At 51.4% G+C, this 27,852-nt stretch overlaps 1 protein-coding gene across 2 annotated transcripts; it reads left to right on the top strand.

Annotated features, from left to right (window-relative positions):
- The first annotated feature begins 897 nt into the window (after window positions 1-897).
- LOC140897876 (uncharacterized) lies at window positions 898-27,841 on the top strand. 2 transcript variants are annotated; one of them, XM_073311070.1, is made up of 5 exons: window positions 898-1,347; window positions 1,530-1,617; window positions 18,351-18,477; window positions 19,097-19,210; window positions 19,499-24,243. In XM_073311070.1, exons 1-5 carry the CDS (start codon window positions 1,130-1,132, stop codon window positions 22,624-22,626), a joined length of 3,675 nt encoding a protein of 1,224 aa, XP_073167171.1. In that variant the 5' UTR covers window positions 898-1,129; the 3' UTR covers window positions 22,627-24,243. The 2 variants fall into 2 exon arrangements, with proteins under 2 accessions (XP_073167171.1, XP_078704675.1); XM_078848549.1 differs by lacking the exons at window positions 898-1,347; window positions 1,530-1,617; window positions 18,351-18,477; window positions 19,097-19,210 and adding an exon at window positions 26,342-27,841 and having other exon boundaries at window positions 19,305-22,632.
- The last annotated feature ends 11 nt before the right edge of the window (window positions 27,842-27,852 follow it).

The following is a 27,852-nucleotide window of genomic DNA, read 5'->3' as shown; positions in this document are numbered from 1 at the left end:
TCCTCTCTCTCCTTTTGCCTTCCCTCGCTCCCCCCTGCAAATCTGGCCCAGTCAGCTCAAACAACCAGAGGTTTTGGGCCAGTAGCCGGTGACCAGAGAGGCGGTGAGAGCAAGGCCTCTGCCAGCCCAATATGGAGAGAAGTTTGCCGCAGACGGGCTGATCAGCCAGCGGCCGGTGCCCGGTCAGTCCTGCAGGGAGGCTGCGAGCGAGACTGAATGCTGACAGGAGAAGTTTGGAGGCGGGATGACCCCTTACTGCTGGGAGAAGCTCCCCGAGCCCAGGGGCGGTTGGGCCCCCAGGGGGCAGGGGGCTGGATTATTGTGGGTTGATCGCTAGGACCCAGGAGCGGCTGGGGGGCGGCTCTGGGGGGAGCGATCGCGGGGCTCAGGCCCGGCCCAGAAGTGACTCGCAGCCGCTGCGGGGACTCTGGATCCCGGCGAGATCCCCGAGCCCCGGCGGCTGGTGCTGGGAGCCCGGAGCCCGGGCTGCAGCCGGGAGAGGGGAACCTCCAGCCGGGCCCTGCCCGCTGCTCCCCGGGAGCCTCTCCCAGGGCAGAGCCCCCAGCCCGGCCAGGGCCCCTTCCCGGCCCGGCCCCTGCCCCGGGGGGCCCCGCTCGGGGGCAAGGTAAGAGAGACCCTCCCATCCCCCCCTGCAGCGGCCCCCCCCCGTCACATCTGGGCTGCAGGGGGAGGAGGATAAAGAGGGGCCGGAGGCGGGTGCAGGGGATGCCGGGGGCAGGCTGGGATGGGGGCAGGGGTGCACGGAAGGGAAGATGGGGCAATGGAGGAGGATCGGGGGACTGCGGGGCTGAGGGGAGCGAGGTCGGGAATGGGGGAAGATGTGAGTGGGGGGCACAGCGAGGGAAAGGGGGGATGTGGGGAGGCGGGCGGGGGGAGATGCCCAGGCAGCTTCTCCGCCCCATGGGACACGAGGTGGGAGGGGCGGAGAGAAGCTCTTCTCCTGGAACTGGTCAAACCAGCTTTGGGAGCGATCAGGGGACTAACCCCTCAGGGTGCAGAAGCTACAAAGCAAAAACCGGGTGTCCACCCGCCCCCCCCCCCACACACACACACCCTGCTCAGAGTGTGTCATTGTCAGACACCCCCGTGCTGGTGGGGTCAGTGTCTCATGAGTGTTGGGGTCTGCCCGAGGTTCTCGTCTAATTTCCCTGCAGGATTCAGATCTCAGCCACACCAGAGTGAGACCGGAGTCACTGCTGGCTCAGGCAGGGGGATGTGCGGATGGGCCAATGGGATCAGTCTCTGCCTGCCTGTCCCTGGGGGCTGCCGCGGGAGTCCAGGGCAGCTCATTCATCAGGTGTTGTCACCAGAGGGCTCCAGCTATTGGTAAGGGAGAGGGGCTTACACTGCAATGGGGGCCAATCCCCCAAAGTGGCCCTTTGGGTTCTTCCCTTTTTTTAACATTTGGCTCAGAGATGCTGTTACTGGGAGGCTCTGAAGAGTCTGGGGGGAATCGGGGTGTGACATGGACAGAAGCCCCTTCTGTAACCTCCCTCTCGCCCCGACAGGCTGAGGAATCAGGTCCACGTTTCACTAAAGATCGGCCAGTCTTCCAGGAGACAGAGAAGGGAAATGGCTGTGATGGAGCCAGCTCAGGTAGGGGATTTTCAGGGAGCTGCTGGGCGGGTGAGGGAGAGGCAGGGAGGAAACAGGGTGTGAGAAACCTGCTGATTTTCTGAGTAGGCCCATTGCTGGAAGGAGAGCGGTGGAGGGGACATTCCCCCAATTCTCAAACAGGATATAACCCCCTTACACAGGGCTGGGAACATTGTCCAAACTCCCAATGCTGGAGTCTGACCTTACTGGCCAGAGGCTGCTGTGAAATACGAAGGGAAGCTGTCAGGATTCCTGTCCCTGTCCCCGGCTCAGAGCTCTGCTTCCCGTCTCAGCCCGTGGCTGGCAAGCGTGTGGGAAATGAGGAGACCCTCCCCTTCTCCGTGTGCTGTGGGGACATGGAGCTCTCACCGTCTCCCAGTCCCTGGAACCTCCTGGCTGCTCTGAGCAGGGTGCCTGTGGGATTGTGCTACTCTGGCCCACCCACAGCTTCACGTTTTTCTTTCTTTGCCATGATTAGTGGGATTGTGGCTGGGGCAGCAGGTGCTGAGTGGGGGACTCTTGTTGTTTCAGATGCCGGTGACCTTGGAGGAGGTGGCTGTGTATTTCACCCAGGGGCAGGAGGCTCTGCTGGACCCCGCTCAGAGAGCCCTCTACAGGGACGTCATGCAGGAGAACTACAAGACGGTGACCTCGCTGGGTAAGGGATTCTTGTCCCCTCCGTTATTGGAAGCCGTGGGGCCTGTGTATCTGAATTTGGTCAGTTTCTTCCCTGGTCAGTGAGATCAGGGGCGAATGGGTTCCATAATGCACAGCTGCCATGAGAGACACTTGCATCTCCGTGCCCCCTCCAGGAGGACATGGTAGTCAAAACCCAACGGACCCCCCTCCCTGGGAATAGCTCCAGCTATGGAGAGGGCTCTGGGGTCTGCAGGTTTATAAAGAGGAGGGGTTTAAGTCCAGAGCTTTGTGTGAGTCAGCAAAGCCCTCAGAGTACACAGATCCTGGAACGCCTAGTAAGGGTGTAGTAATAATTCAAATCACCTCCCTAATAAAGTCCCCCTGCGCAAGGGGGCTCAGTGATCCTGTTCCCATCCTCTTGGATTTCTCGTTCCTCCAGCAGAGCACAGGGACAGGTTCCACTCACGGAATGTCCTTTGTGACAGATCCTCCACCAATGCTCCATGCACCCTGATCTGGTCTGATTCCACCCTCTGCACAGGAGTTCCCATTTCCAAACCTGAGCTGATCACCCAGCTGGAGCAAGGGGATGAGCCGTGGGTGCCCGATCTCCAGGCCTGTGAGGAAGGAAGGGATGCACCCGCACAGGTGAGGACTGACACAGAGACCATCTGGGGAATGAAGGAAAAGTTTGAGAATCCCCAAATAAGGTGTGAATAACGCCCTCAATTCTTCCTCATCTCAGCCAGGACAGGGCTGTAGTCAGCAGTTATCGCTCACGGCATTCCACCCAGCCTCTTAGCTGCAGGAGTTTGTTTCCCAGCTTTCCTTCCTTGTCAGTGTTTGGGTGGGATGTGGAGGCAGAATCCAATTGCTCAGTCTTTCTGTTGGGTTTCCCTCGGTGCTATTCCTCTCTCTCCCTTGCACAATGACTCCTGTCTCAGTTGAGTCTCTCCCAGCAGGTGCTGAGTGAGGGACTGAGAATGAGGAGGGGAATCGTCATCAGGAAGTCCCTGGAGAAGTGCAACCACAGGGGCCCTTGGTGGGAGGAGCTGAAGGGAATTTTTATGACTGCACGGAAGAGGGAGAAGCCTGGGGAAATTGGCACAGGTCAGAGAGGCTTCTGGGAAACCTCCCCAGGAACAAAGTGGATGAATCTCTTAACAGTGGAGGAGGAGATGAAGATCCCAGAGCGCAGCAGACAAATCCCAAGGAAGAGACACCCTGGCACTGCCTTGAGTGTGGGAAAGGATTCATTGTGAGATCACGGCTTGTGACACATCAGACAATCCATACTGGAGAGAAACCCCTTCAATGCTTGGACTGTGGGAAAAACTTCAATAAACTCTCAGATCTTAATAACCATGGGAGAAGCCACACTGGAGAGAAGCCCATTCAGTGCCTCGAGTGTGGGAAACGTTTCAGTTAAAGGCAGCATGAACATCACATAAGAAAAGCCACACAGGAGAGACACCCCACAAGTGCTCTGACTGTGGGAAAAGTTTCATGCAGAGGTCACACCTTGTTAAACATCAGGCAATCCACACAGGAGAGAGACCCCATAAGTGCTTGGACTGTGGGAAAACTTTCAGAAGAAGTTCAGAGCTTGTTTATCATCAGATAATCCACACAGGAGAGAGACCCCACAAGTGCTTAGACTGTGGGAAAAGTTTCAGACAGAGATCATACCTCATTAAAAATGGGAGAATCCACACAGGATGGACGTGGTCCACTCCCAATGACTGATGAGGAGGGGTCAATACCAAGAGAGGGAAATTGGTTTTGTAGTGAGCCAGCCACTCCCAGTCCCTATTCAGGCCCAAATTGATGGTGTTAAGTTTGCAAATGAATTGTCGCTCTGGAGTTTCTCTCTGAAGTCTGTGTTTGAAGTTTTTTGGTTGAAGGATGGCTACTTTTAAATCTGTTATTGAATGTCCAGGGAGAGTGAAATGTTCTCCTACTGGCTTTTGTACGTTACCGTTCCTGATGTCGTATTTGTGTCCATTTATTCTTTTACATAGAGACTGTCCGGTTTGGCCAATGTACGTGGCAGAGGAGCATTGCTGGCCCATGATGGCATAGATCACATTGGTAGATGTGCACGTGAATGTGCCCCTGATGGTGTTAGGGAAAAAGGGTTTCACTTTTTAGGTGGTCACTTTCCAAACGAGTCATTACTCCAAAGCGGGGAATAATATCCTTGAGGAGACACTTTGCTACGGATACTGCATCTGCTTTTCAGTATCCGTAGCAAAACGGATGTGGGGAACGCCTCAACCCACCCTGAAAAAAGGTCAACCAGGACAAGCAAGTGTTTTCGTCCTGTCACTGGTGGTAAATCCATGAAGTCCATCTGGACCACAGCAAATGGGTACTCAGGTAGTTTGCTATGTCCCATAACTTGTGGTTTGATTGCTCCCTGATGATTATATCGTTGACACAACCCACACTGTGCAATGACGGCCTTTGCAGCTGCATGGACCCCCGGAGCGAAAAACAATTTCTCCGTCTGAGCCACCAATGCCTATAGCCTTTACAGTTGCAGAAGTAGTAGGGAGGTTGGGGTCCTGTAGAGTACTTCTATCTGCTCCGGTGTCAACTAACATTGAATAAGTTTTTCCTCCCACCACAACGGGAAGTTCCAGATGGTTTGCATCCAGCTGCACTGTCCAAGAAGTGGAGGGGGTTTCCGGCGGGGGGAGCGAGGCATTGTGGGCAGCTAGCTTTCAATCAGTACCTCCTTCTTCTTGCCCCTTTTCCTGAACCCTTTGGTAGGCTTGCATAAGAGGGTCAGCTGACTCAGGGGGGTAATTCGGACACTGGGCAGCCCAGTGTCCCTTTTGCCAGCACCGCCGGCACTCATCTGGCCCTGCCCTCCCGGGCTGTGGCTGGAAGTTCTGACCTTATGGTTCCCATCCCTGGGTAGAGCTGCCTCCCCTTCCGCCTCTTCCTCGAAAGCCTCCCCTCCTACGGCTGGCGTCTCGTCCCCGAGAGCTGTCTTGGAACCCTTGCAACTGCAGATCAAGAAGCTTTTCGGACCTCCTAGTGTCCAATTCCTTTCTATTCCTCCAAGCATGGGCTGCTAAACCCACCACCTCCTCCAGCGTTTTGTTTTCATAAGCTGGTTGACTACACACATACTTCCGAGCGAATGGTAATAAGTTTTTTACATACTGGCTGATCACTTGTGTTTTTGCTACAGGGGAGGCTGGATCTAAACCGCCATGGTTTTTTGAAACCTTACTCAGGCAGTGGAAAAATTCCCCTGGGTGTTCATCGTGCTTCTGAACACATGCATCCACCTTTCCCCAATCATAAACAGGCTTAGACTTCTCCTCTAATGCTTCTAAAATTCGCTTTCTCATATTATCCCACACACAAATGTTTTCCGGAACATCCCAATCCATTTCAGGTTTCCCTTGCGGATATGTCTCCTTGCCTTGTACCATCTCTCTGGCTTTCTTATACACCGTTGCCTTCTCACCCTCACTTAGTACTTGATTCAAAACCATCTCCACATCATCATAGTTACAATTATACATTGTGAAAATACCCTTCAACTTTTTAATAAATTCTTCCGGACACTTTCGAAATGGGGGGAAAGTAGCTGACCAATTCATTAGATCCGTGCTGGTAAAAGGGACATACACCATTTGTGTTCCCCCCACACCACTTGGTAGTTGTCGCATAGGCATTTGGACTGCACTAGCCATCACAGCACCAATAACTTTTGCCTGAGGTGTCTCTTGAGAGCGGGTTTTAGCAGGCGTCGCATCACTGAGGTGTCGCGGATCAAGATTTGCCACCTCCCTTGTAGAGGTGCCAGCCTCCTGAGCATCCCCCTGCTCTGTGTCGGATGTGGGTGCATCAGTAGCTAGCGGGAGAGCGGGGCCGCTCCTCTCTCTGTAGTGCGCCCGGTCACTCTCCGGGGACGTGGGTGCGTCGGGGCCGGGCGGTGGTATCCCACCCCATATCCAGGTACATTCTTCCAGTGGTATAGGATCCCCTGCTTCTTTCAATGGGAGTTGGGGATAAATAGACTTTGGCGTTTTTGGCTTCCGGTCAGCATCACCGGATCCTGGATTATAGGGTGGAGGCCGCATGCTTTAAGTTTTTCTTCCTCAATTCGTAAACTAGTAGTTCCACTGGTGCTTTTGCGCCGTTCGGCCTCTCTTATCCATACATCTGAATACTTTAGTTGCTGCGGTTTCAAATCATACAGTGCTTTCCGTAGTTGAACAACAGTATGTAACTCAAATGTTCCTTCCCCCGGCCAGCGATTTCCTGGCTCTGGGTCGTCTTGCGTCATTCCCACCCAGGGACCTTGACACAAAAATATAAACTTATACACAGCTTTGTTGCTATCCGATTGTAAGGCCTTGATATCCCTATCATAATGTTTTAACATATAGCCCAGGGGCGTAGAAGGATCGACAATTCTACTGGACCCTCCTTCCGTCTTTTCCAAAAGACAGAACCCCTGACTGTTGTCTAGACAATCACAAAGGAAAAATTCAGAACTCACCAAGTTCCCACCGGCCGGTGTTCACCAATAGGTTTGGACCCTAGTGCCTTTAGGGATGCCTTATTTAGCCGAAGCAGTGGGTGGAAGCGAGACGGGAAGCCTTCAGGGTTAAAGCAACCCAGGTGCCAGCAAGAAGGATTCAGAGTCCCAACCGTCCACCGGTCCGGAGAAGCGGCAATCCCGGACGAGCCCCCAATTTTGTTAGGGAAAAAGGGTTTCCCTCCCGTCTAGGGTTGGGAGGGTAGCCTTCCCTGGACTTCTGTATTAGCCAAACAAACACAGAGTCAGGACTCTTAGATAAAAAGAGGCACTTTAATGCTAGCAAGTACAACAGCTGAAGGGCTCACCAATTCCTACACAGAGGAATATGGCGAAGCCCAGAACAAAGAACAAGGTAGAGCTTTGATAGCTTGGTTCAACATACTTTGTGATATCTCTTCCAGTTCAAACCGGTCAACCCCTGTTGGTCTGAGTCTTGAGGTATGAACATGGAGGCCCATCTGTATAAGGAATTCCTTCCCCAAACGGGGAGTACAGGTTACACATAGTTCAAATTCTTTCTACCCATAAACATAGGGAAAGGACAGATAAGCATAGAAAAAAGACAGAAGCCTAGCTTTACATGATTATAGGGTTGTTTTCTGGTTCTTTATCAATGGCGTGGCTGTTATGGTTGGGTCCTATGATGGTGTCGCTAGAGTAGATACGGGGACAGATTTGGCAATGGGATTTGTTGCAGGGATTGGTTCCTGGGTTAGCATTTCTGTGGTATGGTGTGTAGTTGCTGGTGAGTATTTGGTTCAGATTGGGAGCTGTCTGTAAGCGAGGACTGGCCTGCCTCCTACTGTCTGTGAGAATGAGGAATCGTTTTCCAGGATAGGTTGTACATCGTTGATGATGCGGTGGAGAGGTTTTAGCTGGGGGCTGTACATGATGGCCAGTGGTGTTCTGTTATTTCCCTTGTTGGGCCTGTCCTGTAGAAGGTGACTTCTGGGTCTCCATCTTGCTTTGTCAGTCTGTGAGTATTGTAGTTTTAAGAATGCTTGATAAAGATCTTGTAGGTGTTTGTCTCTGCCTGAGGGATTGGAGCAAAAGTGGTTGTATCTTGGGGCATGGCTGTAGACAATGGATCGTGTGATGTGTCCTGGATGGAAGCTGGAGGCATGTAGGTAAGTATAGAGGTCAGTAGGTTTCCAGTATAGGGTGGTATTTATGTGACCATCACTTATTTGCACTGTAGTGTCCAGGATCTCTTGTGTGGACTGGTCCAGGCTGAGGTCGATGCTGGGGTGGAAATTGTTGAAATCCAGGTGGAATTCTTCAAGGGCCTCCTTCCCATGGGTCCATATGATGAAGATGTCATCAATGTAGCGCAAATAGAGGAGGGGGCGCTCTGGGACGAGAGCTGAGGAAGCGTTGTTCTAAGTCAGCCATAAAGATGTTGGTATGCTGTGGGGCCATGCAGTGCTGCTGACTTGAAGGTATAAATAGTCCCCAGATCTGAAATGGTTGTGGATGAGCACAAAGTCACAAATCTCAGCCACCAGGTGTGCCGTGGCCTCATCAGGGATAATGTTCCTGACAGCTTGTAGCCCATCCTTGTGTGGAATATTGGTGTAAAGAGCTTCTACATCCATGGTGGCCAGGATGGTGTTTTCAGGAAGATCACCAATACGTTGTAGTTTCATAGAATCATAGAATCAAAGAATATCAGGGTTGGAAGGGACCTCAGGAGGTCATCTAATCCAACCCCCTGCTCAAAGCAGGACCAATCCCCAATTAAATCATCCCAGCCAGGGCTTTGTCAAGCCTGGCCTTAAAAACTTCTAAGGAAGGAGATTCTACCACCTCCCTAGGTAACGCATTCCAGTGTTTCACCACCCTCCTAGTAAAAAAGTTTTTCCTAATATCCAACCTAAACCTCCCCCACTGCAACTTGAGACCATTACTCCTTGTCCTGTCATCCGCTACCACTGAGAATAGTCTAGATCCATCCTCTTTGGAACCACCTCTCAGGTAGCTGAAAGCAGCTATCAAATCCCCCCTCATTCTTCTCTTCTGCAGACTAAACAATCCTAGTTCCCTCAGCCTTTCCTCATAAGTCATGTGTTCCAGACCCCTAATCATTTTTGTAGCCCTTCGCTGGACTCTCTCCAGTTTTTCTACATCCTTCTTATAGTGTGGGGCCCAAAACTGGACACAGTACTTCAGATGAGGCCTCACCAATGTCGAATAGAGGGGAACGATCACGTCCCTCGATCTGCTGGCTATGCCCCTACTTATACATCCCAAAATGCCATTGGCCTTCTTGGCAACAAGGGCACACTGTTGACTCCTATCCAGCTTTTCATCCACTGTCACCCCTAGGTCCTTTTCCGCAGAACTGCTGCCTAGCCATTCGGTCCCTAGTCTGTAGCGGTGCATTGGATTCTTGCATCCTAAGTGCAGGACCCTGCACTTATCCTTGTTGAACCTCATGAGATTTCTTTTGGCCCAATCCTCCAATTTGTCTAAGTCCCTCTGTATCCTGTCCCTACCTGCCACCATATCTACCACTCCTCCTAGTTTAGTATCATCCACAAATTTGCTGAGAGTGCAATCCACACCATCCTCCAGATCATTTATGAAGATATTGAACAAAATCGGCCCCAGGACCGACCCTTGGGGCACTCCACTTGATACCGGCTGCCAACTAGACATGGAGCCATTGATCACTACCCGTTGAGCCTGACAATCTAGCCAACTTTCTACCCACCTTATAGTGCATTCATCCAGCCCATACTTCTTTAACTTGCTGACAAGAATACTGTGGGAGACTGTGTCAAAAGCTTTGCTAAAGTCAAGAAACAATACATCCACTGCTTTCTCTTCATCCACAGAACCAGTAATGTCATCATAGAAGGCGATTAGATTAGTCAGGCATGACCTTCCCTTGGTGAATCCATGCTGACTGTTCCTGATCACTTTCCTCTCATGCAAGTGCTTCAGGATTGATTCCTTGAGGACCTGCTCCATGATTTTTCCGGGAACTAAGGTAAGGCTGACTGGCCTGTAGTTCCCAGGATCCTCCTCCTTCCCTTTTTTAAAGATGGGCACTACATTAGCCTTTTTCCAGTCGTCCGGGACTTCCCCCGATCGCCATGAATTTTCAAACTAATGGCCAATGCCTCTGCAATCACAGCCGCCAACTCCTTTAGCACTCTCAGATGCAACGCATCCGGCCCCATGGACTTGTGCACGTCCAGCTTTTCTAAATAGTCCCTAACCACTTCTTTCTCCACAGAGGGCTGGCCACCTACTCCCCATGCTGTGTTGCCCAGCGCAGCAGTCTGGGAGCTGACCTTGTTCGTAAAGACAGAGGCAAAAAAAGCATTGAGTCCATTAGCTTTTTCCACATCCTCTGTCACTACGTTGCCTCCCTCATTCAGTAAGGGGCCCACACTTTCCTTGGCTTTCTTCTTGTTGCCAACATACCTGAAGAAACCCTTCTTGTTACCCTTAACATCTCTTGTTAGCTGCAGCTCCAGGTGCGATTTGGCCCTCCTGATTTCATTCCTACGTGCCCGAGCAACATTTTTATACTCTTCCGTGGTCATTTGTCCAATCTTCCTCATCTTGTAAGCTTCTTTTTTATGTTTAAGATCCGCAAGGATTTCACCGTTAAGCCAAGCTGGTCGCCTGCCATATTTACTATTCTTTCGACACATCGGGATGGTTTGTCCCTGTAACCTCAAGAGGGACTCTTTGAAATACAGCCAGCTCTCCTGGACTCCTTTCCCCCTCATGTTATTCCCCCAGGGGATTCTACCCATCAGTTCCCTGAGGGAGTCAAAGTCTGCTTTCCTGAAGTCCTGGGTCCGTATTCTGCTGCTTACCTTTCTTCCCTGTGTCAGGATCCTGAACTCGACCAACTCATGGTCACTGCCTCCCAGATTCCCATCCACTTTTGCTTCCCCTACTAATTCTTCCCGGTGAATTGTGAGCAGCAGGTCAAGAAAAGCTCTCCCCCTAGTTGGCTCCGCCAGCACTTGCACCAGGAAATTGTCTCCTACATTTTCCAAAAACTTCCTGGATTGTCTATGCACCGCTGTAGTGCTCTCCCAGCAGATATCAGGAGGATTAAAGTCGCCCATGAGAACCAGGGCGTGCGATCTAGTAGCTTCTGCAAGCTGCCGGAAGAAAGCCTCATCCACCTCATCCCCCGGGTCCGGTGGTCTGTAGCAGACACCCACCACGACATCACTCTTGTTGCTCACACTTCTAAACTTAATCCAGAGACACTCAGGTTTTTCTGCAGTTTCGTACCGGAGCTCTGAGCAGTCATACTGCTCCCTTACATACAGTGCTACTCCCCCACCTTTTCTGCCCTGCCTGTCCTTCCTGAACAGTTTATAACCATCCATGACAGTACTCCAGTCATTGAGTTTTCCCACCGAGTCTCTGTTATTCCAATCACGTCATAATTCCTTGCCTTCACCAGGACCTCCAGTTCTCCCTGCTTGTTTCTAAGGCTTTGTGCATTTGTATATAGGCACTTGAGATAACCTGCTGATGGCCCCTCATTCTCAGTTTGAGGTAGGAGCGCTCCCCGCACAGACGTTCCTGCCTGTGCTTCCTCCCGGTATCCTGCTTGCTCACTTACCTCAGGGCTTTGGTCTCCTTCTCCCGGTGAACCTAGTTTAAAGCCCTCCTCACTTCCTCAGGAAGTCGGTGGTGTCTCGAAGACAGCTGGGAGTGCTGGTAGCATAGGGTGTGAGGAGAGAGTCCACATCGCCAGATAATCCTGCTGTAAGAGTGCCGATGCCTGAGATGATGGGGTGTCCCGGGTTTCCAGGTTTATGGATCTTGGGTAGCAGATAGAATACCCCTGGTCGGGGCTCTAGGGGTCTGTCTGTGTAGATTTGTTCCCGTGCTGTTGCAGGGATTTGTTCCCGTGCTGTTGCAGGGAGTTTCTTGAGCAGTTGATGTAGTTTCTTTTGGTACTCCTCAGTGGGATCGGAGGACAGTGGCCTTTAGATTGTGGTGTTGGAAAGTTGCCTGGCAGCCTCCTGTTCATAATTGTTAGGGGAAATTAACCCTGTTAGCATATGTGACTCCATTTTGGGTTTCCTGTCGGCCATTAACTAGAAGCGAGCACACCACGTACCAAGGGAGGAGGATCCTTCAGGGTGGACAGTCTGGACAGTTTCAAGAGAAGAGAAACAAAGGAGACAGGAACCAGCCGACATGCCTGAAATAGCTGCTAATTCAGCGTTTTTGCAGCGGGAAGGTGGCTACAGGGGACTGGTGATAGATAAGGAGAAGGCCTGTTTATTGGGTTAGGCCTCCCCCACCCCACCCCCAGCCCCGAGGCACACAGGCAGGATGTTTTGCCAACAGTATATAATCTTTGTGTAACCTGTAATCGGGGTCCCGCTCTGCTTAAGAAAACGGTACCACGCTCGAACGTAATAAACCTACAAACTCTGAGACACTCTGCAGTCTGTCTTTATTTGGTTGCCTCAGCCTAGAAACGAACTGTGTCTGTCCTAACTGGAATAATTCGTAATAGTTGCTGTGAAATATGAAGGGAAGCTGTCGGGATTCCTGTCCCCATCCCCAGCTCAGAGCTCTGCTTGCCGACTCAGCCTGTGGCCGGCAGGCATGTGAGAAATGAGAAGACCCTCCCCTTCTCCCTGTGCTGGTGGGACAAGGCGCTCTCACCGTCTCCCAGCCCCTGGAGCCTCCTGGCCGCTCTGAGCAGGTGCCTGTGGGATTCTGCTACTCTGACCCTTCACTCTTTTCTTTCTTTGCCATGATTAGTGGGACTGTGGCAGGGGCAGCAAGTGCTGAGCGGGGGACTCTTGTTGCTTCAGATGCCGGTGACCTTGGAGGAGGTGGCTGTGTATTTCACCCAGGGGCAGGGGGCTCTGCTGGACCCCGCTCAGCATCTGATGCGTTCTGACCAGTGTTCCCTCAGTTTTTACGTCCAAGTGCGGAATGAATTTGGTTCTACGCACCAGTATGTGACACATCATCTCCATATTGGTGCACAGAACAAAATTAATGGGGTGGGGGTGGGGCCGAGGGATTCGGAGTGTGGGAACTGGCTCAGGACTGGGACAGGGATGAGGTGCAGGGGGTGAGGGCTCTGGATTCAGGTGCAGGCTCTGGGGTGGGGCTGGGGATGTGGAGGTTGACGTGTGAGAGGGGGTTCAGGGCTGGGACAGAGGGATGGGGTGCGGAGGGGTGAGTGCTCTGGCTAGGCATGTGGGGGTTGGGACTGGGGATGAGGGGTTTGGGGTTCAGACTGCAGTGGAGAGAGGACTCCCCCAGCCCTCTCTCACCACAGGAGTTTGGGGCCAGGTCAGAGGCAGCTCTCCACAGCCACGGCGGCTCCTGTGGTCCTCGGCCATGCTGAGGGAGGGGTTCCACTCCCCAGCAGCTCCAATGGACCTGGGCCAAGCCTGGGGAGGGGCTCCTCTCCCTGCCTGCCTCCACGGCCCTCCATAGCCTGCAGTGCAGCTGCGTAGCCTGCCGGGAACACAGTTTCTGACGCCTGACCTCCCTTTAGCAGAGTGATTGCTAGTCCCTGAGTTCCCCCTTTGGGGCCAGGTTGTCTCATTCCCAGATAGTCAAGCATTTACTGCTTTTACATTTTATCCCTTATGGGCCAGAATTAACCAGATGCTAAAAAGGTGGGAGAAGGGACAGTAAAATGTGGAGTTTTCGCTTCTGTGCTATTTCAGGGCAACGGGGTGAGTGCGAGAGATTCCCTCCTTCCCCTCTCACTGTCACGCTCCTCTCTCCACACAGCAGCCTCTGTCCCAGCCATGGAAAGTTTAACCTGCCTCCGTTCTATCCCTCCATCTCCCACGGTGTCACGTACCACCCTGTCCCTGGCTCTCCATGCTTTGGAGTCACAGCTTTGATGTCTATGATCTTAGTCAGACTCCGGAGGGCTGGAGAAGGAAGTGTCACAGACACTTGGAGTTGGCAGGGAAATCTCAATGAACTTCAAAGCACAGTTGGATCTTCAGATCTTAGAGCCCCATTTCCATCTATTGGTAAAATTGCTTCCCGGCTTTTTCTAGGTTTGGTCCAGATCATTTGTAGATGGGAAGGTTGTTTTCTCTTTCGTTCTCTTTCTTTTATGATGATGCTAAAACTTTTGTTACTAATACAGCCGAATAATGAGGCGAGAAGCAAAGCTGGTTTAGCCACTGGAGAAGAAAATGGGTAAATTTCTTCCCCGGATTTTGAGTCTTAAAGGATTCTCTGAGATTTCCACCAACAGGAAGAAAGGGGTAAACAAAGAAACTTACAATTCATCTGTAGTACAGTGTGTAGCTCACTTATGCCACGGAGTTCCCTGACCCCATGACCCAGCAAAGACTTTTCAAGTATATAGGATCCAAGTACAAGAAGTGGAGAAAGGGGTTCTGGCCCCATCTCTACTCAGGGCAGCAAGATCCCTTGAAAGACAGTAGGAGCATCATTGAGCTGGGGGAGTGGTCCGAGCTGGAAGGCTTTCCAAAGAGCATGGACTGCTGAAAGCTTTTGGGTTAGAGAAATCCTTTTGTTTGTAAGGGTACGTCAACACTGCAAACTTAAGTTGACCTGTATTAGGTTGACTTATAACCACTCCAGTAATGATTGCGGTAGATGATGTCCACACTGTCCTCCTTGGGTCGGTGGGGTGTGTCCTCACCAGGAGCACTTCCACCGACCTAGGAGGGGCAATGTGGGGAACTGAGAGCCCGCTCTGCCAACTCCAGCAGCATCTCTCTCCCAGGAACGTGGCTGCGGTACAAGCTCTGTGTGAATTGCTCCCCATCTAGACCCCGTTCCCTGCTGGGCTGCCCCCCCCCCACTCCCTCTTCCCCATAAAGAGCGAGGGAGGCCACCTGGAGCTTCTCCCTCCTCCGCCCCCCCCGCACCATTCCCCTCCCAGTTTGACACCAGACCATAAATAACTACTCTGAGTGCAGTCTTTAGTTGTGCACCCACTTTACAGTAGTTTCATCTCGACCAATGAATTCTTCCCTGCTGGTCAGAACTGAGTCTAACCCACCTGCCCCCTGGTTCCTTCCTCCACCATCGGAAAGCAGAACTTGTCCCTGACGCGTTCCCAGCACTTCTGGCACAGTGGGTGCTGTTAGGGTGACCAGGTGCCCGGTTTTCAACCATGAAGTCCAGTGGAAAAGGGGACCTGACAGTGTCCGATCACATCTACTGACCGGACAGCCAAAGTCGAGTTACTGCGGGTGGGGAGGCACTGGGTCATCACTCCCATTAGACCCAACTCAGCCGGGGCTGCCTCCTACCTGCACTGGGCAGCTGCAGCTCCCAGCCCCGGCTCCACAGACAAGCCCTTCCTGACCTAGGCAGGGAAGGGGGAAAGAGAAGTGGAGGGCGGGTAGACCCTTGGAGGAAGAGGTGGAGTCGGAGCAGGGCCTTGGAGGGAAGAGGTGGGGCAGGGTTGGGACCTTGGGGGGAAGAGGCGGGGCAGGGGAGGTTGCAGCATTCCGACTTGAGTGTCCATTTTTAAAATATTTCCAAATTGGCAACCCGAGTCGCTAGCTGAGAGGTTGAAAAAATTTTTAGCAAACGTAGAAATACCGTTTTTCACAGCAGCGGATTTACTAACTGCCAATAAAGAAACTATGATTTTCATGTTTATAGGAGTAAGGGGATTGTTGGCCCCTTACTGAAACTTAATGGGTTGGCCATTACTTAGGCCTTCCCCGAACACCAAAAGAAAGGGGGAGGGCCAATGAGAAATGAAGACCCTGAGACTGATGGGGGTGGGGGTGGGGGAGGGGCAATGCTGTAGGTCAGCCTGATTGACAGGGCAGGCAGGCCAATGAGGGAGTCAGCAGCCAGGTCCTCTCCTTTGTGTCAGCTGGAGCTGGCTGGGCTAGAGCAGAGCAGGAGGGGCTAAGGAGAGAGGAGGGCTGGGCTGGGCTGGAGGCAGAGGGAAACTGGAGCAGCCGGGAGCAGTGAGCGAAGGGGACCCTGGGCAAAGGGCCCAGGGGAAGGAGAGGCCCTCAGCCAAGAGGCCTTGCAGGCCAGACTGGGTGGGGGATCATAACCCTGACAGGAAGCAGCTGATGCTAGGAAGAAGGGTCCTGCCACCTAGAGCCTGAGGCCAACACCAGAGTTAGTGTCTAACCCTGGGCATGCCTGCAGCACACCCAGGGCCTGGGCAGGAGGACTGGGACGTGGGAGGGACAGACTGTGAAGTGCCCTGGCATTCCAGAGAGGGTTGTTTGGGGTCCCCCCCCACAGAGCGAGGTGACATGTTTTCCTTTCATCTTTTCCACTTTTCTCTTTATTTTTATATTACTTGCTGTTTAATAAATTGTATTTGTTCTTAACTCTGTGCAATGATCAAGGAAGCATCCAGAGTGGAGAGAACACCCCACAGTGGGGACAGCTTTCCTGAGTGATCACAAGATTGGGGGTCGAGCACCTCAGGAGCCCTGGGCCCAGCCTTGGGGTTACGGGTCCAGAGTGGAAGCAGGCTGGCGGGGGAGAGGGGAGGGGTCCTCGATGTCATGCAGGCCTCTGGGTAAAGGACTCAGATCCTTTTGCTTGCCAGTTCCTCTGGTGCTCGGTAGAAGGCAGAAAAGTTCCCCACACTAGGGGGAGTGTTCCCCCCTCTTACCTCTGTGCATATTGATTGGTTTCTACTAAAGTTAATTAGATTATAGGGGCAAGTGTGAGAGCGGGCACCAGCGAGAGTTGCTGGCCACACTCTGAGGCCACCAAATTTGGTGGTGTGAACCCCTGGGCAAGATGCTCATGATGGTCCCTTGTGACCTTGGAGCCTGTGAGTGTAACAGGAGCCGGGCACAGGGATGCTGATCCTTCGGTGAGTTGATCGCTAGGACCCAGGAGCGGCTGGGGGGCGGCTCTGGGGGGAGGATCGCGGGGCTCAGCCCGGCCCAGGAAGTGACTCGCAGCCGCTGCGGGGACTCTGGCTCCCGGCGAGATCCCCGCGCCCCGGCGGCTGGTGCTAGGAGCCCGGAGCCCGGGCTGCAGCCGGGAGAGGGGAACCTCCAGCCGGGCCCTGCCCGCTGCTCCCCGGGAGCCTCTCCCAGGGCAGAGCCCCCAGCCCGGCCAGGGCCCCTTCCCGGCCCGGCCCCTGCCCCGGGGGGCCCCGCTCGGGGGGAAGGTAAGAGAGACCCTCCCATCCCCCCCTTGGAGCGGCCCCCCTCGTCACATCTGGGCTGCTGGGGGAGGAGGATAAAGAGGGGCCGGAGGCCGGTGCAGGGGATGCCGGGGGCAGGCTGGGATGGGGGCAGGGGTGCACGGAAGGGAAGATGGGGCAATGGAGGAGAATCGGGAGGCTGAGGGGAGCGAGGTCGGGAATGGGGGAGGATGTGAGTGGGGGGCACAGCGAGGGAAAGGGGGGATGTGGGCAGGCGGGCGGAGAGAAGCTCTTCTCAGCTTTGGGAGTGATCAGGGGACTAACCCCTCAGGGTGCAGAAGCTACAAGGAAAAAACCCAAACCCCCCACCCGGCTCTGAGTGTGTTATTGTCAGACACCCCTGTGGTGGTGGGGTCTGTGTGCCCTGAGTGTTGGGGGCTGCCCAGGGCCGTGGTCTGATTTCCCTGTAGGGTTCAGATCTCAGCCACACCAGAGTCAGACCGGAGTCACTGCTGTCTCAGGCAGGGGGGTGCGCGGATGGGCCAATTGGGTTAAGCCTCTTCCTGCCTGTCCCTGGGGGCTGCCGGGGGAGTCCAGGGCAGCTCAATCTTCAGGTGACACCACCAGAGGTCTGCAGGTATTGTTAAGGCAGAGGGGTTTACACTGCAATGGGGGGAAATCTCCCAAAGTGGCCCTTTTGGTTCTTCCCTTTTCTTTAGCATTTGGCTCAGAGATGCTGTTACTGGGAGGATCTGAAGAGTCTGGGGGGAATTGGGGTGAGACACGGACAGATGCCCCTTTTGTAACCTCCCTCTCGCCCCGACAGGCTGAGGAATCAGGACCACGTTTCACCAAAGATCGGCCAGTCTTCCAGGGGACAGAGAAGGGAAATGGCTGTGTTGGAGCCAGCTCAGGTAGGGGATTTTCAGGGAGCTGCTGGGCGGTGGAGGGAGGAGAGAGGGTTTGATTAACCTACTGATTTACTAAGTAGGCCTATTGTGGCAGGGAAAGGGGAAGGGGACATTCCCCCATTTCTCAGGCAGGATATAACCACCTCGGCAGGGCTGGGAACATTTTCCAGGCTCCCAGCGCTGGATCCTGAACCCACTTGCCTGGGGCTGCTGTGAAATATGAAGGGAAGCTGTCAGGATTCCTGTCCCTGTCCCCAGCTCAGAGCTCTGCTTCCTGTCCCAGTCTGTGGCTGGCAGGCGTGTGGGAAATGAGAATATCCTGCCGTGCTCCTTGTGCTGGGGCGGACAGGGAGCTCTCACCTTCTCCGCCCCCTGAAGCCTCCTGGCTGTTCTCAGCAGGGTGTGGGTGGGATTCTGCTACTCTGGCCCTCCCACAGCTTCATGTTTTTTTTTTCCTTTCCCATGAGTAGTTGGATTGTGGCTGGGGCAGCAGGTGCTGAGTGGGGGACTCTTGGTGTTTCAGATGCCGGTGACCTTCGAGGAGGTGGCTATTTATTTCACCCAGGGGCAGGGGGCTCTGCTGGACCCCGCTCAGAGAGCCCTCTACAGAGACGTCATGCAGGAGAACTATGAGACGGTGACCTCGCTGGGTAAGGGATTCCCGTCCCCTCAGTTATTAGAAGCTGTGGTGTCTTAATGTGGTGAGGTTTTTCCCTGGTCAGTTACAGCAGAGGCGAATGGGATCCATAATGCACAGCTGCCATGTGAGAAATACATGCATTTCGGTGCCCTCTCCACTGGGACACGGGAGTCAAAACTCAATGGACAAGCTAAACCATCCCCACCCCTCCAGCTTTCAAAGGGGCATAAATCCGCATTGTTTTTTCTTCTCTGTATTGTTTCTTGGCTGCACATACAATCTCTGTTCATCTCCCTCCTTGGGAATAGCTCCAGGCATGGGGAGGGCTCTGGGCTCTGCAGGTTTAGAAAGAGGCAGGCTGAAGTCGAGACCATTGTGTGAGTCAGCAAGGCCCCCAGAGCGCACAGATCCTGGGAACGCCTAGTGAGGGTGTAGTAATAATTCAACTCACCTCCCCAGACAATGTCCTCTGCATAAGGGGGCTCAGTGACCCTGTTCCCATCCTCTTGGATTCCAAGTTCCTCCAGCAGAGCACAGGGACAGGTTCCACTCACGGAATGTCCTTTGTGACAAATCCTCCACCGATGGTCCATGCACCCTGATCTGGACACATTTCACCTTCTGCACAGGATTTCCCATTCCCAAACCTGAGCTTATCGCCCGGCTGGAACGAGGGGAAGAGCTGTGGGTGTCCGATCTCCAGGATTTCAAGGACAGAAGGCTTCTGAGATGCACCAGCAAAGGTGAGGACTGACAGAGAAACCATCTAGGGAATGAAGGAAAAAGTTGAGAATCCCAAAATATGATGTGAGTAACGCCCTCAGTTCTTCTTCATCTCACCGAGAGCAGGGCTATGGTCAGCAGATATTCCTCACACCATTCCACCCTTTCTGTCTCTCCTTTCTTGTAAGTGTTTGGGTGGGATGTGGAGGCAGAATGCAACTGCTCAGTCTTTGTGTTGGCTTTTCCCTCAGTGCTATTCCTCTTTCTCCCCAGCACAATGACTCCTCTCTGGATTGTGTCTCTCCCAGCAGGTGCTGAGCGAGGGAGTGAGAAGAAGGAGGGGAATCATCATGAGGCAGTTCCTGGGGAAGTGGAACCACAGGGGACCTTTTTGGGAAGAGCTGAAGGGAATTTTTCCCATTGCTGGAATCAGGGAGAAGCCTGGGGAAATTGGCACAGGTCAGAGAGGCTTCTGATAAACCAACCCAGGAAGAAAGTGGATGAATCTCTTAACGGTGGGGGTGGAGACAAGAATCCCAGAGAGCAGCAGACAAATCCCAAGGAAGAGACACTCTGGCACTGCCTTGAGTGTGGGAAAGGATTCATTGTGAGATCACAACTTGTTACACATCAGACAGTCCATACGGGAGAGAAACCATTTCAATGCTTGGACAGTGGGGAAAGCTTCAATAAGCGCACAGATCTCAATGACCATGGGAGAAGCCACACTGTAGACAAGCCCATTCAATGCGTTGAATGCGGGAAATGTTTCAGTTCAAAGTCAGCACTAGATTCACATGAGAAAAGCCACACAGAAGAGAGACCCCACAAGTGCTTGGACTGTGGGAAAAGTTTCAAGCAGAAATCAGACCTTGTTCGTCATCAGGCAATCCACACAGGAGAGAGACCCCATAAGTGCTTGGACTGTGGGAAAAGTTTCATGCAGAAATCATGCCTTCTTAAACATAAAAGAATTCACAAAGGAGAAAAACCCCACAAGTGCTTGGACTGTGGGAAAAGCTTTATATGGAGGTCAGACCTTGTTATTCATGAGGCAGTCCACACAGGAGAGAGACCCCATAAATGCTTGGATTGTGGGAAAAGTTTCATACACAGGTCACACCTTGTTAAACATCAGGCAGTCCACACAGGAGAGAGACTCCATAAATGCCTGGATTGTGGGAAAAGTTTCATACACAGGTCAGACCTTGTTCAACATCAGGCAGTCCACACAGAAGAGAGACCCCACAAGTGCTTGGACTGTGGGAAAAGTTTCAAGCGGAAATCAGACGTTCTTAAACATAAAACAATTCACAAAGGAGAAAGATCCCATAAGTGTTTGGAGTGTGGGAAAAGTTTCACAGTGAGCTCAAGCCTTGTTAATCATCAGAGAATCCACAGTGGAGATAGACCCCACAAGTGCTTGGACTGCGGAAAAAGTTTCACTTCGACATCAGCCCTTAGTTATCACCAGAAAAGCCACACAGCAGAGAGACCCCACAAGTGCTTGGACTGTGGGAAAAGTTTCACTTGGAGATCAGCCCTTGGTTATCATCAGAAAAGCCACACAGGAGAGAGACCCCACAAGTGCTTGGAGTGTGGAAAAAGTTTCAAGGGGAAATCAGGCCTTGCTTATCATGAGAAAAGCCACACAGGAGAGAGACCCCACAAGTGCTTGGACTGTGGGAAAAGTTTCAAACTAAGGTCAACCCTTCTTCAACATCAGGCAGTCCACACAGGAAAGACGCCCCATAAGTGCTTGGACTGTGGGAAAATTTTCATGCAGAAATCTTACCTTCTTAAACATAAAAGAATTCACAAAGGAGAAAAACCCCACAAGTGCTTGGTCTGTGGGAAAAGTTTCAGATGGCGGTCAGAGCTTGTTAATCATCAGGCAATCCACACAGGAGAGAGACCCCACAAGTGCTTGGACTGTGGGAAAAGTTTCACTTCGAGTTCAGGCCTTGGTAATCATCAGAAAACCCACACAGGAGAGAGACCCCACAAGTGCTTGGACTGTGGGAAAAGTTTCACTTCGAGTTCAGGCCTTGGTTATCATCAGAAAAGCCACACAGGAGAGAGACCCCACAAGTGCTTGCACTGTGGGAAAAGTTTCAAGGGGAAATCAGACCTTGTTCGTCATCAGGCAGTCCACACAGGAGAGAGACCCCACAAGTGCTTGCACTGTAGGAAAAGTTTCAAGCGGAAATCAGACCTTGTTCATCATCAGGCAATCCACACAGGAGAGAGACCCCACAAGTGGTTGGACTGTGGGAAAAGTTTCATACTAAGGTCAACCCTTGTTCAACATCAGGCAGTCCACAGAGGAAAGAGGCCCCATAAGTGCTTGCAGTGTGGGAAAAGTTTCAAGCGGAAGTCACAGCTTGTTAATCATCAGGCAATCCACACACGAGAAAAACCCCATAAGTGCTTGCAGTGTGGGAAAAGTTTCAAGGGGAAATCAGGCCTTGTTCGTCATCAGGCCGTCCACACAGGAGAGAGACCCCACAAGTGCTTGGACTGTGGGAAAAGTTTTACTTCGAGTTCAGGCCTTGGTTATCATCAGAAAAGCCACACAGGAGAGAGACCCCACAAGTGCTTGGACTGTGGGAAAAGTTTCACTTCGAGTTCAGGCCTTGGTTATCATCAGAAAAGCCACACAGGAGAGAGACCCCACAAGTGCTTGGACTGTGGGAAAACTTTCACTTCAAGTTCAGGCCTTGGTTATCATCAGAAAAGCCACACAGGAGAGAGACCCCACAAGTGCTTGGACTGTGGGAAAAGTTTCAAGGGGAAATCAGGCCTTGTTCGTCATCAGGCCGTCCACACAGGAGAGAGACCCCACAAGTGCTTGGACTGTGGGAAAAGTTTCACTTCGAGTTCAGGCCTTGGTTATCATCAGAAAAGCCACACAGGAGAGAGACCCCACAAGTGCTTGGACTGTGGGAAAACTTTCACTTCAAGTTCAGGCCTTGGTTATCATCAGAAAAGCCACACAGGAGAGAGACCCCACAAGTGCTTGGACTGTGGGAAAAGTTTCACTTCGAGTTCAGGCCTTGGTTATCATCAGAAAAGCCACACAGGAGAGAGACCCCACAAGTGCTTGGACTGTGGGAAAAGTTTCACTTCGAGTTCAGGCCTTGGTTATCATCAGAAAAGCCACACGGGAGAGAGACCCCACAAGTGCTTGGACTGTGGGAAAAGTTTCACTTCGAGTTCAGGCCTTGGTTATCATCAGAAAAGCCACACGGGAGAGAGACCCCACAAGTGCTTGGAATGTGGGAAAAGTTTCACTTCGAGTTCAGGCCTTGGTTATCATCAGAAAAACCACACAGGAGAGAGACCCCACAAGTGCTTGGAATGTGGGAAAAGTTTCATACGGACGTCAGACCTCGTTAAACATGGAAGAATCCACACAAGATTTAAATTTCTTTGACACATGGTAAGAAAGGGTTAAGCAACTTGTATGTAATTGACTCAGATTCAACTTTTAGAATGAGATTTTAAAAGTGTTTCCACCTTCATGAAGCTAGAGTTTAAAATGTAAACATGTTAAAGACTTGGAAGAGGGGTAACTGTCCTGGTCTGTTTAGCTATATGTTTTTAGAGGTTAACAATTTATGGAAAGGGTTCCTGTATTCTGTTAATTCAGAGATTATACCCATCGCTCATGTCACCTGCCCAATTCCAGCTCCCTCTCCTTGAAATCACTGGGGTTAGGGGCTGAAGGATGGAGGGAATGTTTATAGCTGAAATCACCAAAATGTGTTTTGCAAGGTTAATATCAGTGAGATCTGTTCCTCTCTCCTGCTCGGACATTTTCTCTGGGGATCCCGCAGACAGAAAGGAGCAGGTGTTACCATCTTGGGTTCCGATCGCAACGGTGACTGTCTACACTAGTAATTCTCAAACTGTGGGGCATGTCCTCCCAATGGAGGCACAGGAATATGTCAAGGGAGGCGTGACCTCTGGCTGGGACTCTTGAAGAAGGACCTGGCCTATCTGGGAGTTGGGGATAAATGCTCAGGCTCTCAAAAGCCAGGTGGAGCAGCAAGGCAGAAATCAGGGTGGCAATGGGGTGATAAGTCTGCTGTGAACAGTGATATTGACGAATATCACTTTTCACTCGGTCACCCTTACTTCTGTGCTGCTGCTGGAGGCCTTCAGAGCCGGGCGCATTGCCAGCAGCGACTCTGCCTTTAGAGCTGGGTGGCCATATATGTGCTTGTGAGGGCGGGGGCGTAAATGACCACACACACAAAGAAGGGGGGGCCAGTGAAACACTTTTGAGAACCACTGGTCTACACTCTTATGGCCACCACGTTTACAGAAGGATAAATCTTCTCCAAAGTATGTCTTGTGAAGTATCCTAGGAAAAGTTATCAAGTGGTGAATATTATTGTCCTGTTGAAATGTGTCTATCAGCGCTGTCCATGGAGCTCTGAGAGTTTGCTGTACATTTGTTACATGCTGGAAAGCTGGAAAACGCCCAGAATGAAGACTCACTCTTTAGAGACAATGGTACCTGCAGACCAGCTAGGTGCTAAGTGGCCCTTAATTGCTTAGCTGGCCATTCACCAGCTGTGGAGCTGTGAACAAGAGAGTTACAATTCACCAGAAGGACGGCTGGATGCTCACTTTGGCCACAGACTGATTGTTGCCTGCCCCCTGGCTGGAGCTTGAATCTCAAAGAAGAGAATGGTATAAAAGCAGAAGGGAGAATTGCCTCCATTTTCACCTCTCCTCTCCCATCTTTACAGAAATCAAGGATATGCCTTGAAAGGCCACAGAGGCCTTGGACTGGGGAGGATGCACCAAGGCGGGAAGGAAATCCCTCCTGGGTACGAAGAACTGTGAACCGCTTGCAATAGCGGGCGGGGTGCGAAAACCTGCTTGCTTTGCATTTTCCTTAGATTGGTAAAATTTACGATTTAAAATGCATGTTTTAACTGTATAGATTTAACTAGTTCTGACCTTTCACATCTTTCTCCCTTGTGATCCCTGAAAACCTCCTTGTTCCAGTTAATAAACTGATTTTAGTGTTTTGTCTGGACCTGTGTGTTTTCCTTGAAGTGTTTGGGGGATTTGACTTGAGAGAACAAGGCTACGACCTAATCCGACCCCTTTGTCGGGGGGGCGGGGGGGGTGACCCACTAATTATTGAGTTTGTCCAGCAGAGTGAACAGACTGAGCAGTCCAAGATGCAGATTCCGGGGGTGCAAGGCTGGGAGTAGAAAAGTGGCTGATGTTGCTGAGTCCTTTAGTAACTTCATGAGTGTCTGGCTAGTCACAGTCAGTACAGTGCAGCCAGTGGCTGTGTGTGAGCAGAGCGTGGAGGGGTTTGTTGTTTACACAGCGATGCAGCAGGGTGGATTTGATTTAAACCACTAGTCTGGAAGACTCGATTTAATCATGGTATTCTACAGAAAAGTGCATTCTTGGTTTTTATAATCTTAATAGATCATAGAATCCTAGAATATCAGGGTTGGAAGGGACCTCAGGAGGTCATCTAGTCCAACCCCCTGCTCAAAGCAGGACCGATCCCTAGTTACATCATCCCAGCAAGGGCTTTGTCAAGCCTGACCTTAAAAACTTCTAAGGAAGGAGATTCCACCCCCTCCCTAGGTAACGCATTCCAGTGTTTCACCACCCTTCTAGTGAAAAAGTTTTTCCTAATATCCAACCTAAATCTCCCCCACTGCAACTTGAGACCATTACTCCTTGTCCTGTCATTTTCTATCACTGAGAATAGTCTAGAACCATCCTCTTTGGAATCACCTCTCAGGTAGTTGAAAGCAGCTGTCAAATCTCCCCTCATTCTTCTCTTCTGTAGACTAAATAATCCCAGATCCCTCAGCCTCTCCTCGTAAGTCATGTGTTCCAGTCACCTAATCATTTTTGTTGCCCTCCGCTGGACTCTCTCCAATATTTCCACATCCTTCTTGTAGTGTGGGGCCCAAAACTGGACACAGTACTCCAGATGAGGCCTCACCAATGTCGAATAGAGGGGAACGATCACGTCCCTCGATCTGCTGCCAATCCCCCTGCTTATACATCCCAAAATGCCATTGGCCTTGGCTACAAGGGCACACTGTTCACTCATATCCAGCTTCTCATCCACTGTCACCCCTAGGTCCTTTTCTGCAGAACTGCTGCCTAGCCATTCGGTCCCTACTCTGTAGCGGTGCATTGGATTCTTCCGTCCTAAGTGCAGGACTCTGCACTTGTCCTTGTTGAACCTCATCAGATTTCTTTTGACCCAATCCTCCAATTTGTCTAGGTCCCTCTGTATCCTATCACTACCCTCCAGCATATCTACCACTCCTCCCAGTTTAGTGTCATCTGCAAACTTGCTGAGGGTGCAATCCACACCATCCTCCAGATCATTAATGAAGATATTGAAGAAAACCGGCCCCAGGACCTACCCTTGGGGCACTCTGCTTGATACTGTCTGCCAACTAGACATGGAGCCATTGATTACTCCCCATTGAGCCCGACAATCTAGCCAATTTTCTACCCACCTTATAGTGCATTTGTCCAGCCGAAACTTCTTTAACTTGCTGACAAGAAGACTGTGGGAGACAGTGTCAAAAGCTTTGCTAAAGTCAAGGAACACCACGTCCACTGCTTTCCCTTCATCCACAGAGCCAGTTATCTCGTCATAGAAGGCAATTAGATTAGTCAGGCATGACTTGCCCTTGGTGAATCCATGCTGACTGTTCCTGATCACTTTCCTCTCCTCTAAGTGCTTCAGAATTGATTCCTTGAGGACCTGCTCCATGATATTCTACACAACTCAGAGATAGATGTAGGTTGCATTTTTAGAAGGTACACACTATACATTTTAAAACACTGATTTATTTGCAAACTTTTGAGGTTAGTTTTAAAGCTAAATCAGACAATGAATGATTGTTTGGTTATTTCATTTCATTTATTTGCATTTGGTTATTTCATTGTTTGGTTATTTCATTCATGCCACCCTGTGGAGGAGAACATCACCAGACAGACGTTTAAATTGTTTTATTTCACTAAAACAACCACGTTAAGTATTCTGGATTTTTTTCTTCAACAGGAAAGATATAATATTTTAACAGAAAAGCATATGTCCATCGTTTCTCACATTTATCTCCAAACTTCTTCTCCTTGTCCAGATTTATTCCGCCTCCAACAGTCTTCTATTCATTCAACTTTTTGAAACTTTGCACTTTTGAAGACAGGTAAGGGATTGACTCTGTGTACAGAAATTTGCAGGGGGACAATAGAGGTGAGGTCTGTTATTTCTCACCTCTCTATATTAATTGATTTTAAAACATTTTGGCTGTTCACAAACATGTTACCTCTGGAGACACAAAGCCACAGTTTGAGAACTGGGAAACTAAGCATCTCTGATGGGATCTTCTAGACTGAGCACTGAGTCCCATTGGGTAAATGGAAAGATTAACCTAAATAATCTATACAGAAGGCTGTGGAATCCCATAAAATTGGGTCCCTAATCCATCAACTATTGGAACTCATGTACAAAACTTTTCTTAAACATTCCATGAATATATTGTCTCATACTATAGAATTAGAATTTACAATCCCTATTCCAGGATGAGATATCTTTGAGCTATAATGTATCTTAATTAAAAGTATCTTTAAATAAGTTTTTTCCTCAAAAAGCATTTTATCAAAAAAAAAATCCAATTTAAATAAAAACACTGATTTTTGTTTAACTCATTGATTTTTATCCAGCCTGGGAAGCAGTGTAAAACATGCCCTGGGATGGAGAATTAAGCAGTTCAACAGTCCAGATTGTACCCTGGGGTATGTCTCACACCCGCTGTCTCCTGGGCCCCAGCATGGCACTGTTGGGCTTTCATCATCCTGGTCTTGAAAGACACGCTCAGCAGGGCAAACCAAAGAAGGGGAGCCAGCGGACATCCTCAACTCCACTGAGTTTGATTTTGGCTAAATCCTGAACTCCCCCTGGTACCTGAGCAGCTGCTGGGAGCTTCGGGCCCTTGAAATCAGGGCAGGAGCAGTAGCTGCAGCGGCAGCCGGGACCCCCGGGGCTCCAGCGGCGATTTAAAGGGCCCAGGGCTCCGCTGTGGTTCCGGTGCCTGGAGCCCTTCACATCACCGGCCTGGGGAAGCTGCCCCCTGCCGGTGCAGTCAGCGGTGTCCTGGCTCTTGCCGGGTCCGCCAGACTGGATCAGACCGGCTTACTTTCACCTCTGTCTAAACAATTATGCCACCCCCACTTCTGCTCTCTCTCCTTTTGCCTTCCCTCGCTCCCCCCTGCAAATCTGGCCCAGTCAGCTCAAACAACCAGAGGTTTTGGGCCAGTAGCCGGTGACCAGAGAGGCGGTGAGAGCAAGGCCTCTGCCAGCCCAATATGGAGAGAAGTTTGCCGCAGACGGGCTGATCAGCCAGCGGCCGGTGCCCGGTCAGTCCTGCAGGGAGGCTGCGAGCGAGACTGAATGCTGACAGGAGAAGTTTCGAGTCGGGATGACCCCTTACTGCTGGGAGAAGCTCCCCGAGCCCAGGGGCGGTTGGGCCCCCAGGGGGCAGGGGCTGGATTACTGTGGGTTGATCGCTAGGACCCAGGAGCGGCTGGGGGGCGGCTCTGGGGGGAGCGATCGCGGGGCTCAGCCCGGCCCAGAAGTGACTCGCAGCCGCTG

The sequence above is a fragment of the Lepidochelys kempii genome, chromosome 14 (genome assembly GCF_965140285.1).
Source record: "Lepidochelys kempii isolate rLepKem1 chromosome 14, rLepKem1.hap1, whole genome shotgun sequence".
Classification (NCBI taxonomy): domain Eukaryota; kingdom Metazoa; phylum Chordata; order Testudines; family Cheloniidae; genus Lepidochelys; species Lepidochelys kempii.
Note: the sequence above shows the minus strand (reverse complement) of the source record. Positions and strands in the feature narration are given on the sequence as shown.